At 43.4% G+C, this 11,983-nt stretch overlaps 1 protein-coding gene across 4 annotated transcripts; it reads left to right on the top strand.

Annotated features, from left to right (window-relative positions):
* The first annotated feature begins 2,284 nt into the window (after nucleotides 1-2,284).
* Nucleotides 2,285-10,843, top strand: Tmem267 (transmembrane protein 267). 4 transcript variants are annotated; one of them, XM_031360178.1, is made up of 4 exons: nucleotides 2,285-2,408; nucleotides 6,019-6,400; nucleotides 9,596-9,978; nucleotides 10,702-10,843. In XM_031360178.1, exons 2-3 carry the CDS (start codon nucleotides 6,020-6,022, stop codon nucleotides 9,929-9,931), a joined length of 717 nt encoding a protein of 238 aa, XP_031216038.1. In that variant the 5' UTR covers nucleotides 2,285-2,408; nucleotide 6,019; the 3' UTR covers nucleotides 9,932-9,978; nucleotides 10,702-10,843. The 4 variants fall into 4 exon arrangements, with proteins under 4 accessions (XP_031216038.1, XP_031216035.1, XP_031216036.1 ...); XM_031360175.1 differs by lacking the exon at nucleotides 2,285-2,408 and adding an exon at nucleotides 2,599-2,662; XM_031360176.1 differs by lacking the exon at nucleotides 2,285-2,408 and adding an exon at nucleotides 2,634-2,762.
* The last annotated feature ends 1,140 nt before the right edge of the window (nucleotides 10,844-11,983 follow it).

An 11,983-nucleotide genomic window follows, 5' to 3' on the forward strand; every position in this document is an offset into this window, starting at 1 on the left:
TTACCTGAAACTTGCTCTATACCAGGCTGGCCTTGAACTTCAGAGATCTGCTTGCCACGGTCTCCTGGGACTAAAGGTGTGTCTATATTCCAGCTGGATCACACAGACCTGGAAGGTCTTTGGATGTGATTCCTTGCCAGAGCAGCCATCTTGCTGGATTAAAATTCCTCTACAAAGAGTAACAGTTCGTTCAGATTTAATAGTGAAAGCTCAGCAGCCACAGGCAGCCATGAAGAGCAAATGAGAGCTGAGGGCAAGCTTGTTTCAGAAGAGCAAGAGCAAATTTGCAGAGTGGGAAAATGGCCAACAAAGGCAGGTGATGGGGAAATGTGCTGTGGAGTTTATAGAGGCTCAGACAGGCTCTGTTTGGCTAGGTATATATCCAAATAGACTGAAAAAGTAAGAGTCAATGGGGGCGGGGGGGGGGAGCCTGTCAAACCTAGAAGAGAAAGAATTCTCAGCCCCCTTGCTATTATGTCAGCGATGAGGGAGCAGGCATTCAGCTGTCTGGAGGGAAGCAGCTCATTAGTTGTTGTTATATACATAAATGTAATGAATATATATTCCTAAATAAATACAACCTGCTCAGTCTTTATGTTACTCGTAGGTATGTTTGCAGGCTGTGTGGTTTTGGACAAACAGTTGGTCTGAGAAGATTTGTTCTCCTGCTCTCAGCATTCCGTGGTTGCCTGTAGTTCCTTATGTAGGGTTGAGGCTTCCTCGGCTTTTATGAGAGGGCTTGGAGGGAGGAGGGAAAAGGGAGAAATATATTATCTCACAAAAATAAAAGATAATTTTAAAAAATACCCAGGGGATTTTGTGCCTACCATTGGTTCCTTGTAAAAACAGATCATTTCTTCCTCTATCCAAACTATTAAAAAAAGCAAAAACTGTGTATCAAAAATGAAAAGTGACCTAAGCAATCCTTTGGCAACCTAAATGACCCAGGCTAGGTGGGGGTCAGGTTTGTTTCTCTGTTCAAAGGCAGGAAATCTGAAGCCCACAAAGATTAGCAGAGCAATCTCACGCGACAGACAGAACCAGCAGTTGAAGGAAAGTGTTCATTGGGGGTAAGGAAACACACGCAGCAAAGGTTCAGAGAAAAAAACCCTCCAAAACCAGAGCTGGAACTCCGGAAACCGGAAAGCCCAGTCTCATGAGGATGGGGTGTTTAAAACCCCCTGAAGAGTCTTCCTCCCCTTGAGGGTTGGTCCACAACAGTTCTTGTGGTGATTTGGCCTTGAACTTGAGCCAGTCCATCAGCAGGAGTCCTGCTGGTGGGAAATGAAAACCGCCAGGCTTTAGTCTTAAGCAAGGAGGTTGGAGAAGCTGGCCACCTTGGAGATTTGCCACCTCTATGGCCTAGCCATGTTCCCTTTCCCTATCTGCCTCACAGGGAGTCTGAATCCTAATCTCTCAAGCTCTTACCATTAAAAGGCAGGAAACAAGAATAGAGGGAGTATAGTGGATTGGGAGTGATAGTGTCAATTATTTGAATGAACAGAGCCCCACCCCCAACCCCTTTTCGTCTATGATCGTCCCAACTACCTCACTGAAGTTAGCCTCTCCCAACTCAAATATATCACTATCTGTCCAGCATGTGGTCAGTACCCTCCGTTAAAGGAACTCCTCCACTGGAATAGTTAATCTGAAGCCATTCTGTAACCTAGCACAACAGAAGTATTCAGGATACACTGTATGAATGTATGTCTTTAGCCAGTGGGCTACCAGAAAGCCTAGACTGTATGACGCATATACCAACCTTACTGCCATAGGGATCCTTATCTCTGATCCTAAAGCAGTACAAAGCAAAGTTCAGGTTGAGGATTTTTTTCAGGGTATGTTTGGTGGCCCAGGAGTTGGCTTGAAACTGAAGAGTCCAATTATGAATACTGCTGGCCTTGTTTTCCGTACTTGTTTTGAGGACGTAAGAAGAGTAAAGAATGTCTCTCTTGGACATCTTTGGGCTGTTTCACACCAGATGTTTCCTTGTGCCAAGATAGCAGCTGCCTCACCTAGAAAGTAAGGTATATATAGCCACAGTTTCAGAATGGGGATCCGAGTCCAGTAAGTTTTGCTCTTTTATTTACAACACTATTAGTAAGTAGTCTTGGTTGTATTTGCTATGCCCTTGATGTCCTAAGACCTGCCGCCTCGTCGCCCCTGCCGGTGAGTAGCAAAGACTTGAGAAATCCCCAAGGGGGCGGTGAAGCACTGCGGTGTGTCAGGTCTGACAAGTCGCTCAATCCTGCATCATATGTCCTGTGGCATCCCAGACCTGTGGCATCCACTGAAGGAAGTTAGGAACTTCTGATCCATCGAGCCCCAGACCCACGGTGTGCCCTGCAACCGGTGAGGGGACTTCTCCATCCTGGCTGGCTGCCATCACATAGGTGCATCGTGGAGAGGTAGGTGATTGGATATGCACTAATCGATCGGACGCTTTCCACTTTTCCGTCCGGCTTTGGGGGCGTGTAGAACTCACAGCAGTCACCGGCTCATCCTGTGAAGCGACCAGCGCCGCTCCCAGAAGAGCCCGCGTCCCGGGGTCCGCGGGAATCCGGAGGACTCTGCCGCTCTAGCCGACCGGCGCACGCCTCTCTATGGTGCGGCCGAGGGGCGGAGCGCTGTTGGCTCGCCCGCCAACCGCGGAGCGCGCTGGGTAGGGCTGAGGGGCGGCTTGCCGAGCCGGGAGGCACGGATGGACCGCGCTGCGTCCAGAGGGAGGCCGGAGCAGGGCACGGCGGAGGACTAAGTCCCGGGTCAGGGCGGCAGGCTCGGGGGAGATATGCTCAGGGTCGACTCGGAGCCTCTCAGAGCCTCACACTTACCTAATCTACCCTGTCCTCCCTCTCTCTCCGTCCGGACCCCGTAGACGCTGCTCTCCCGGGCTCCGCGCTTTTCCCAGCGCGGAGCAGGGTAGGTGGGTGTGAGCAGAAGAGCCCGCTGCCACCCTTACTGAAGAGTCCTAAGCGCCCCGAGTTAGCTAAGTACTTAAGGCTTCCTGTCCAGTTTGACAGTCTACATTTTAGAAATCTAAATTTATTTATTTATTTATTTATTTTAGAATCTAAAACTTACTAGATCACATGGACCTCAGAAAGGCGTGACTTGAGGAATTTGCTTAGATTAGGAACTTGTTGAACGCTTAATTGTATATTTTATTTGTAGTAGTCACAAGCGCTAAATATTTTACATGCGGAGAGAGATCTGATAGCCCTAGGGTTATGGTGAAGTGAACGAGATTTGTGTTTATTCCTTTTATTAATTACCAGCATTAGATCTAGCATCTGCTTTTGATATTTTGGCACCCAACTTAAATGTGTTAACTTACATAGCAACTATAGTTTGAGGACTGGTTTTGTAAAGCCTAGTAAGGGCAGTTTGGGGCAGGAGGTGTTTTTGTTTGTTTGTTGTGATAATGTTGCTAGTTTGCTTTTTGAGACGTGGTCTCTCCTCCGTGTTGATCTGGGAATGCTGGAGCTCAGGATTTTTCAGCTTTTTTAGCTCCTGGGTGCTGGGACAATTGACCTACATCCAGCACTTTGTACTTTCCAAATGCCCCACACAAACACACACCATCCAATCCACCACTGACCTGCTGATGAGCCATTAGACTCTTTTTTTAAAACGTTTCTAAGTGAAAATGTCAAACCTACAGAAAAGTGGAGAACAGTGTGCAGAACTGTGGTCTGTTTGTCCATACAAGGGACTGGCAGCTCTTGCAGGGTTTAGTTCCAAGCACCTACATGGCTGCTCACAAGTCTGTGACTCCAGTCCCAAGGGTTCCCGCCCCCCTCTTCTGACCTCTGCAAGCAGGACAAGATCCAAGCAAATATCCAATAAATAAAATAAAAATGTTAAAACTCAGATGTGGCACAGGACTGAAATGTTTGACAAATGGACAGATTGTTTCAGTAGGCTGTGGCAGGTTAGAACTCAGCACAGAGTTATGCTTGCCTTTAAAAATAACAAAAAAAAAAAAAATTTACTTATTTTATGAATCTGAGTGCTTAATTTGTATGTACACTTGCCTGCCAGAAGAGGGCACCGGATCCCATTATAGATGGTTATAAGCCACCCTGTGGTTGCTGGGCATTGAACTCAGGACCTCTGGAAGAGCAAACAGTGCTCAGCCATCTCTCCAGCCCCTTTGCCTTTTCATATAAGCTAAAGGTGTGGGGTTTGTTGTTCCCGGCAGTAGACAAAAGGGGTGTTTGTTGGGGAGATAGAAGAGTAGCTCTTAGAAGTGAAGGGTGATCTATAGAAACTAGGCCATGCTTGAAAATTTTGAACACTGGAGCCAAGGCTTTGATGTCTTCATTATTAGCTTTTAGTCTTTATATTTCCTTGAGATTTTTTTAAGACACAGTTTCTCTATGTAGACCCAGGAAGCAAAGGAAACCACCTGCCCCTTGCCTGCAGAATGCAGGGATTAAGGAGTTCTCTAGGGCTTTCTGGTTCCCAGCTGTTTTGTATTTTGAAGCATGTGGCCTCCAAGGAAAGGTGGACCATTCCACATCAGGTTCACTTAGGAAAACGAGGCTGGTAGGCTTCGCTTCGGTGACCCTTATCACTGCAGTTAGATACTGCTGCTAGGGAGGCAGGCACTGGAGTTTGGGTATTGGGACAGGCACTTTCCCCAAAAAGAAGACACCTTTTATTTTTTAGACTTAGGTATTTATTTGTATATGCATATGCACCATGTGTGTGCATATACATATCCATCCATAGAGGCCAGAAGAAAGTCTCAGATCCCCTAGAGCAGGAATCACAAGCAGTTGTGAGCGGCTCATTATAGGTGTTTCGGGTCCTCGGAAAGAGCAGCAGAGGCGCTTTAGCCACTGAGACATCGCTCCAGACTTAAAAGGAGACATTTGTTTCTCAAAAATATGGAAGCAGTTGTTGAGTGCACTGCTTCTTCTTGGGGGGGGGGGCGGCTTCCTCAGCCTAGGGTCTTAGAGTGTTTGCTGACAGATCTTATTCTTATTAGCCCTATAACTCCAATTTAAAGAATCTAAAGAATGTCTCCTTCAAATCAAACACATGTATTATATAACAGCCTGCGTTTAGGCTGGCAGTGTCTGAGCCACTCCAGACAAACAGAAATTATCTAAACCGGTCTTTTTATGAATAGCAGACACTAATACCTAACTTCTTTTACTATATGTTTCATTATGCTATAAAGTAGGAAAAGTTTATTTTCGTCAATCTATCTTATTTACTGAGTTTGATCCCTCCAGGAATGTAACCTGTAGGACCCCATGTCTTTAAACTACATTTTCAGAGTTCTCTAAGCCTATAATAAAAAGAGGCCTTGACTCTGTAACCTTTTCCCCTGTCCAGTCAGGGTTTATCATCTGTCTCTGTCTACCCTACACCAATTATACTGTTTTAAGTTTGCTCAGGGCAGATATCCCAAGAAGGTTCCTGGAGTAATGGCCGCATCCAGCTATGTGCCTATCTGTGCTTAATTATCTCCAGGGCATAAGGAAGGCTCCCACGTAGCAGCCAGAGAAAGTTAACTTTTTAGGATTTTCCTAAAAAGACTCAGATATCATTTTTTTTTTGTCAGGAGAAGACATAAAGTGTGTCATAATGCAGAAGTTCACAATCATCCAACACACAAGTGAGAGACACAAGGACAGCAATGGCAGCAATCCTCTTGGCTTTGCTAGAACTGTGTCAAGCAACTGTGCTGGGGTCATGACTCTCGCCATTTCCAGTGTTGGTTATGGCTGTGCCAGTGCACAGATACAACAGATGCCCACAGTCCTATCGTATACATCATATGGAGTTCTTTAAATGCCTAGGAGGAATAAATAACATTCAGTGGGCTTTCTGGAATTCTCCTTGGTACTACATAAACTGCTTCTCCTGTAAAACTGACTTATTATTTTTGACCAGACAGCATATTGTTTGCCATGTAAGGGTTGATATTTTTCTCTCCTGATGTTGATTGTTTAAATATTATATTGTGATCCTGTCATTCATATTTTTCGTTGGTTTCTATTTCAGGATGCAAGGGATGAAAACAAGGGTTGCCTGTTGGTTCCTGGTGGCTTTTACCGTACTGACACAGTTGACGATGGCATCCAAAGTTGAAAAGACTCGTGCTTTACCACTGTGCTGTAGCACAGAATCCCTCATTTCCAGCATTGGCCTGGGGATCTTCTGCCTAGTAGCTGACAGACTTCTTCAGTTTCCCATAATTCAGCAAAATGACTGGCTTCGTGCCCTCTCAGATAACGCAGTACATGGAGTGATCGGCCTGTGGTCCTGGGCAGTAGTCATTGGAATCAGGAAGAAGTCTGACTTTGGAGAAGTCCTTTTCGCAGGATTTTTAGCATCTGTTATTGATATTGACCATTTTTTTCAAGCTAGATCCCTATCTTTACAGGTAAGACATCAATGTAGTTAACTTTTCTGGCTTTAATCCCTTTAGTACTGCCATGCTGATCTTTATAGCCATCATAAGCTAGAGAGAACGTCTTACTTTAAAATAGGTGTCTTAGTCAGGGTTTGTATTCTTGCACAAACATCATGCCCAAGAAGCAAGTTGGGGAGGAAAGGGTTTATTCAGCTTATACTTCCACATTGCTGTTCATCACCAAAGGAAGTCAGGACTGGAACTCAAGCAGGTCAGGAAGCAGGAGCTGATGCAGAGGCCATGGAGGGATGTTACTTACTGGCTTGCTTCCCTTGGCTTGCTCAGCTTGCTCTCTTATAGAACCCAAGACTACAAGACCAGGGATGGCACCACCCACAGTGGGCCCTCCCCTCTTGATCACCAATGGAGAAAATGCCTTACAGCTGGGTCTCATGGAGGCATTTTCTTAAGGGAGGCTCCTTTCTCTGTGATAAGTCCAGCTTGTGTCAAGTTGACACAAAACAGCCAGTAAAATAGGAAAGCTAATTCATTCAACTTTGGGGGGATGTCTAAACTTCCCTAAAGATGCACAGAGACACACCGCTAATCAAATTTGCTGTCACAAAGGACCATAAAGACATGAGTAATAACTACTAACTGTGCTGAGAGGCCCAGTGCTGGCTCACTGTGCAGCTGGTGAAAGTGACCGGCTGTCGCTCCTCATCTTCCCGGGCCAGTGTTCTGTCGTCACAACCACACTTACACTCCCATCTTACTCTTTATGTCTTTACTGTGCATCTCCTGTGTGTGCCATTAATGAATAGTTTTATAATTCTCATTCCTAGGGAATGGCGTAAATGTTTTAACTTCTCCAGTTTCACTTGAGGCCAAAAATATGCATTTCAACAGACTGGCTACAGTAGTCTCTGGTGGAGAAATGGAAAATCATATTGAGGTCTTCAAGTGTTTAGTTTGGTAATGACAAGCCTTGCAAAGTTAAACTAAAAATGGTATCTTAGTTAATATTTTCTAAATATTATATTTTCTAAATATCAAAATATTTTCCTGCCTTTTATATACTATGATTTACAAACATTTCAGGAAAGAAGTATAGGTTCAAAGCAAGGATTTTGCCTTGTTCGGCATTGGCCTGGTCCACCTAGTAGGTGCTCAGTAAATATCTGCTGATTGGTGGATAAAGTATCACTTCTTCATTTCGTCAGATACAAAGTATGTGTCAGAGTCAGTGACCCTGGAGCTCAGTCAGGAAGGAGGAATAATTGCTGATTCTAGATAAGTTTTAGCTTTTTCTCCTTTAAGTGAAAGTTAATATTCTACTCCCTCAGCTTTAGCATAGGGAACGATAACCTAAAAAAAATAACAAAATAATCTTTCAAATGTTAGTAGTAAATTCTGAATGTGTTCATGGCTATTATAAAACAGTTATAAATTTTCCCTTTTTCCTGCATTAATGAAGGAATATTTTATTTGCTGTATGTAAATAAACTCCTGATATACTCTTAGATGTTTCAAGAAGTTCTTAAAAAGCACAGCTTATAGGCTAGGAAGGGATGGAGCAGGGATGGGTCACAGGCACAGGGGTGAGGCTGGGCAGAAGGAAAAACTCCTAATGGCTCTAGCACTGTAGTTGACCACTTCTGCTTCAGAGTACTGGAGAACAGGGGCTGTATTTTCAACACGCACACACGTGTGCGCGCACACACAAACACACACATACACAGATGTTCATTGTTGAAGTGAAGGATATGCCACTTACTCTAATTCAACCATCACACTTTATACACCTGTAGGAAGTGTTACATTGGCCTCCTTAGACATGTATAAATATCATTTATCGATTAGAAACTTTAACGTAGGCCTGGAAGGATGGCTCTGTGGTTAAGAGCGCTGATTGTTCTTCCAGAGGAGCTGTTTCAGTTTCCAGCACCCACGTGGCAGCTTGCGACTGCCTGTAACTCCAGCTCCAGGGGACCCTTCCAGGGGGCCCTATGCCCTTTTCTGGCTCCAGGTCAACCTCACACTTAGGCACACACATACATATCTACACACATAAAGGGAAAAAGTTAAGTCTCAGGGAAAAAACAACTTTGAATTGGGCTGGTAAGATGGCTCAGCAAGTAAAGATGCATACACATAAATACATAGAAATGTTTTACATTTTTTTATTAAATATTTTATTTACACTTCAAATGTTCTCCCCTTTCCTAGTTTCCCCTCTGGAAAAAAAAAAAAAAAAAAAAAAAACCTATTCTCTGCCCCCTCCCCCTGCTCACCAACCCATCCTCTTCCACTTCCCAGCCCTGGCATTCCCTTAGCTGGAGCATAGAGCCTTCACAGGACCAAGGGCCTCTCCTCCCATTGATGAACGACTAGGACATCCTCTGCTATATATGCTGCTGGAGCCATGATCCTACCATGTGTACTCTTTGGTTGGTGGTTTAGACCCTGGGAGCTATTGGGGTACTTAGTTAGTTCATCTTATTGTTTCTCCTATGGGGCTGCAAACCCTTCAGCTCCTTGGGTCCTTTCTCTAGCTCCTTCATTGGGGACCCTGTGCTCAGTCCAATGGATGGCTGTGAGTCTCTACTTCTGTATTAGTTGGGCACTAGCAGAGCCTCTCAGGAGACAGCTATATCAGACTCCTGTCAGCCAGCCCTTGCTGGCACCCACAATATTGTCTGGGTTTGGTGATTGACTATGGGAAGGATTCCCAGGTGGGGCAGTCTCTGGATTGTCCTTCCTTCAGTCTCTGCTCCACACTTTGTCTCAGCAACTCCTTCCATGGGTATTTTGTTCCCCCTTCTAAGAAGGAATATTATTTATATCTTAATTATACAAATCACATGCTTGGGTTATAAATTATGTTTGTGATATTTAAACCAAATACTGAGAAACTTGTAAAATCAAAACCTTCATTTTATTGTTAATGGAAAGGATATGCTAGCCATACCTTGGTCATCTTTTTTTTTTTTTTTTTTTTTTTTTTTTTTTTTTTTTTTTTTTTAAGTTAAAAATCTCACTCTTACTTTAGAATACCATAGAGAGTGGAAAGAGAAGCCCCTGACTTGGAAAGCATGTGTTGGGCGCGTCTGCGGCATTGTTTTTCTTGCAGTGCAGTTGATGCTGGGTATGGTAGGATACTAAGAGGCAGCTGTGAGACTTGACAAAGAAGGAAGTGATATGAACAGCTCCTTCTCCCCTCAGGCTGCTTTGACTCTTCCGAGAAGACCTTTCCTTCACTGCTCTACTGTGATCCCCGTCACGGTTCTGAGTGTGAAGCTCGCCATGCACTTGTTCAGGCTCCGGGACTCGTGGCGCTTTCTCCCGTGGATGATATTCGTTTCCTGGACCTCACACCATATCCGCGATGGAATCCGTCACGGCCTGTGGATATGCCCATTTGGAAAAACTCCTCCTTTGCCCTTCTCGTTTTATGTAATAAGCACATTGTCCCTGCCACACCTGTGTTCATTCCTGATTAATTTAACAGGGACCAGACAAACGATGTCTTCAAAATACGGAGTGCGTATTGATGTCTGAGATGACCATATATATGGCTCTAAGAGAAGGAACTAGCTCAGATGATGGTAAGTGGAAAAAGAGCCAATATTCAAGTGAAATTTATAAAACATAGGCACTTTATTTCGTTTTTACAGTTCGTGTGCCCTCTTGTCTACGAGCATGCTCAGTACTTGCGTGCCCCTCTTGCCCGGGAGCGTGCAGTACTGGATTTGCCCTCATTTCATGCTGGCTCCAGTGTTGCTGCTGCTTTGTTTGACATTACTGGTTTTGTCTCACTAATATCTAATGCATTTGTCTAGACCCCTGTCTTTAAAACCAGTCCATCTCCTGATAAAAAAGCTCAAAGTTCTGGATCACTAATTTATTTGGATTTATATTTTCCTGAACCACTAAGACCATGAAGAGGGCAAAATAAATAAGATCATGCTAAGACATAAGTCAAGGGCTAACAATTATTTAATATATGTTGGTCCTGACTGAAGTAATGACATTAAAATGTTTTGTGGACAGTAATTATTGGTGATATCTAAAATAATAGCATTAAGTCTAAGTTATATTTTCAGAAACCAATTTAGGAAGTGGTTATTATCACATCTATAATTTCAATCACTGAAATTCATGGGGGATGGTTAATGTCTTTGCCCAAGAATCTCATGATTTTCGCTGATTTGGAAAACATAACTGGATGTTAAAAAATATTCATTGACAAAGAGCATTAACGAAATAATACCTGGATTATCATTGAACTTAAAACACAAAACCAATAATGAGCAATGGTGTCGTTTCAGATGCAGACTGCGGACGGCCACTAAAACTGTGACAGTGCGGAGATTGTTACATACTAGCCTAAAAGATGTATGAAATTATTTTTTTAAATCACCTCTGTACTGAGAAATAAAAGACTTTTCAAAATAAAGTCATTTTGGGAAATGTTTGCTGTTTCTTTTGTTCTTTCAGATTAGACTGTTAAAATGACTGACCTTTCCTACAGAGGGAGGAGCATTGCTGGAGATGTTACATTTGATGTTCCATATGAACACCATATTACTATCTTGTCCCAGAGTGCCTGCCTTTCTTTGTTGCATTATGATACCTATTTTCTTAGGATTTTTTTAAACTTAACAATCTGTAAGGCTAGGAGTTGTGTGCCTTGTTCTCTGAGGAAAAGTTCATAACTCAGAACATGATGTCATAGCCAGACCAGGCTTCTCACTTTACAGAGTTCTGTATATTGTTGGAAAGGTTCGTGATCTTTGAAGAGTTTTTCTTATTCTTAAATTAAATAGGTTGCAATCTGGGATTTAATTCAGCCTGTTAGATCTTATAACCAATTATCTTTCAAATGCAACTGTCAACTTGGTTGGCATGATAGTAAGTACATAAAGAATACATTTAATTAGATTTACTTTTAGCAGGGCTATGGTGGCACACACCTTTAATCCCAGTACCTGGGAGACAGAGGAAGGGGGATCTCTGAGTTAAAGGCCAACTTGGAACTACAGAGCAAGTTCCAGGACAACCAGGGCTATGCAGAGAAACCCAAAAAATCCTGTGTTGGGGGAAAAATCTGGCTTAAATCTTATGTGAATTTTTTTAAGCTGTAAAACCCTGTGTATTCCCTGCCTCCTGCCGCCCCTCCCCCTTTTCTCTCCACATTAATAAGAACATCATTAAAATAGAAGCCTTTGCTCTATGTTGTACAGCCAGGACTACATAGAGAGACCTTGTCTCAAAACAACAACAAAAAGAGAGAGACCTTGCTTAAGAATGTCACCTTAGCACTTTGGGGGTCACCTATCTATCTTTTGCTAGAATGAAAATTTACATAGACTGTCATTCTTCCTCAAATAATGAGAGTTTTAGGGTGGTTTATCATAGTTGCTACTCTCCCCCTCATAAATGTCCCTTCTTTATATGACCATTGTGTGTGGCCTCTAGGACACGAACAACCAGCAGCCACCTTTCCATGCTAACACTTCGTTCTCGGTCCTGCGAACAAAAGAAATGTATCAACTCACTACTGCATTTGAAGGTTGAGTTCCATCTTGATGGGCTGTGCATCTTCTCCAT

This window comes from Mastomys coucha, unplaced genomic scaffold (assembly GCF_008632895.1).
Source record: "Mastomys coucha isolate ucsf_1 unplaced genomic scaffold, UCSF_Mcou_1 pScaffold8, whole genome shotgun sequence".
Lineage (NCBI taxonomy): Eukaryota > Metazoa > Chordata > Mammalia > Rodentia > Muridae > Mastomys > Mastomys coucha.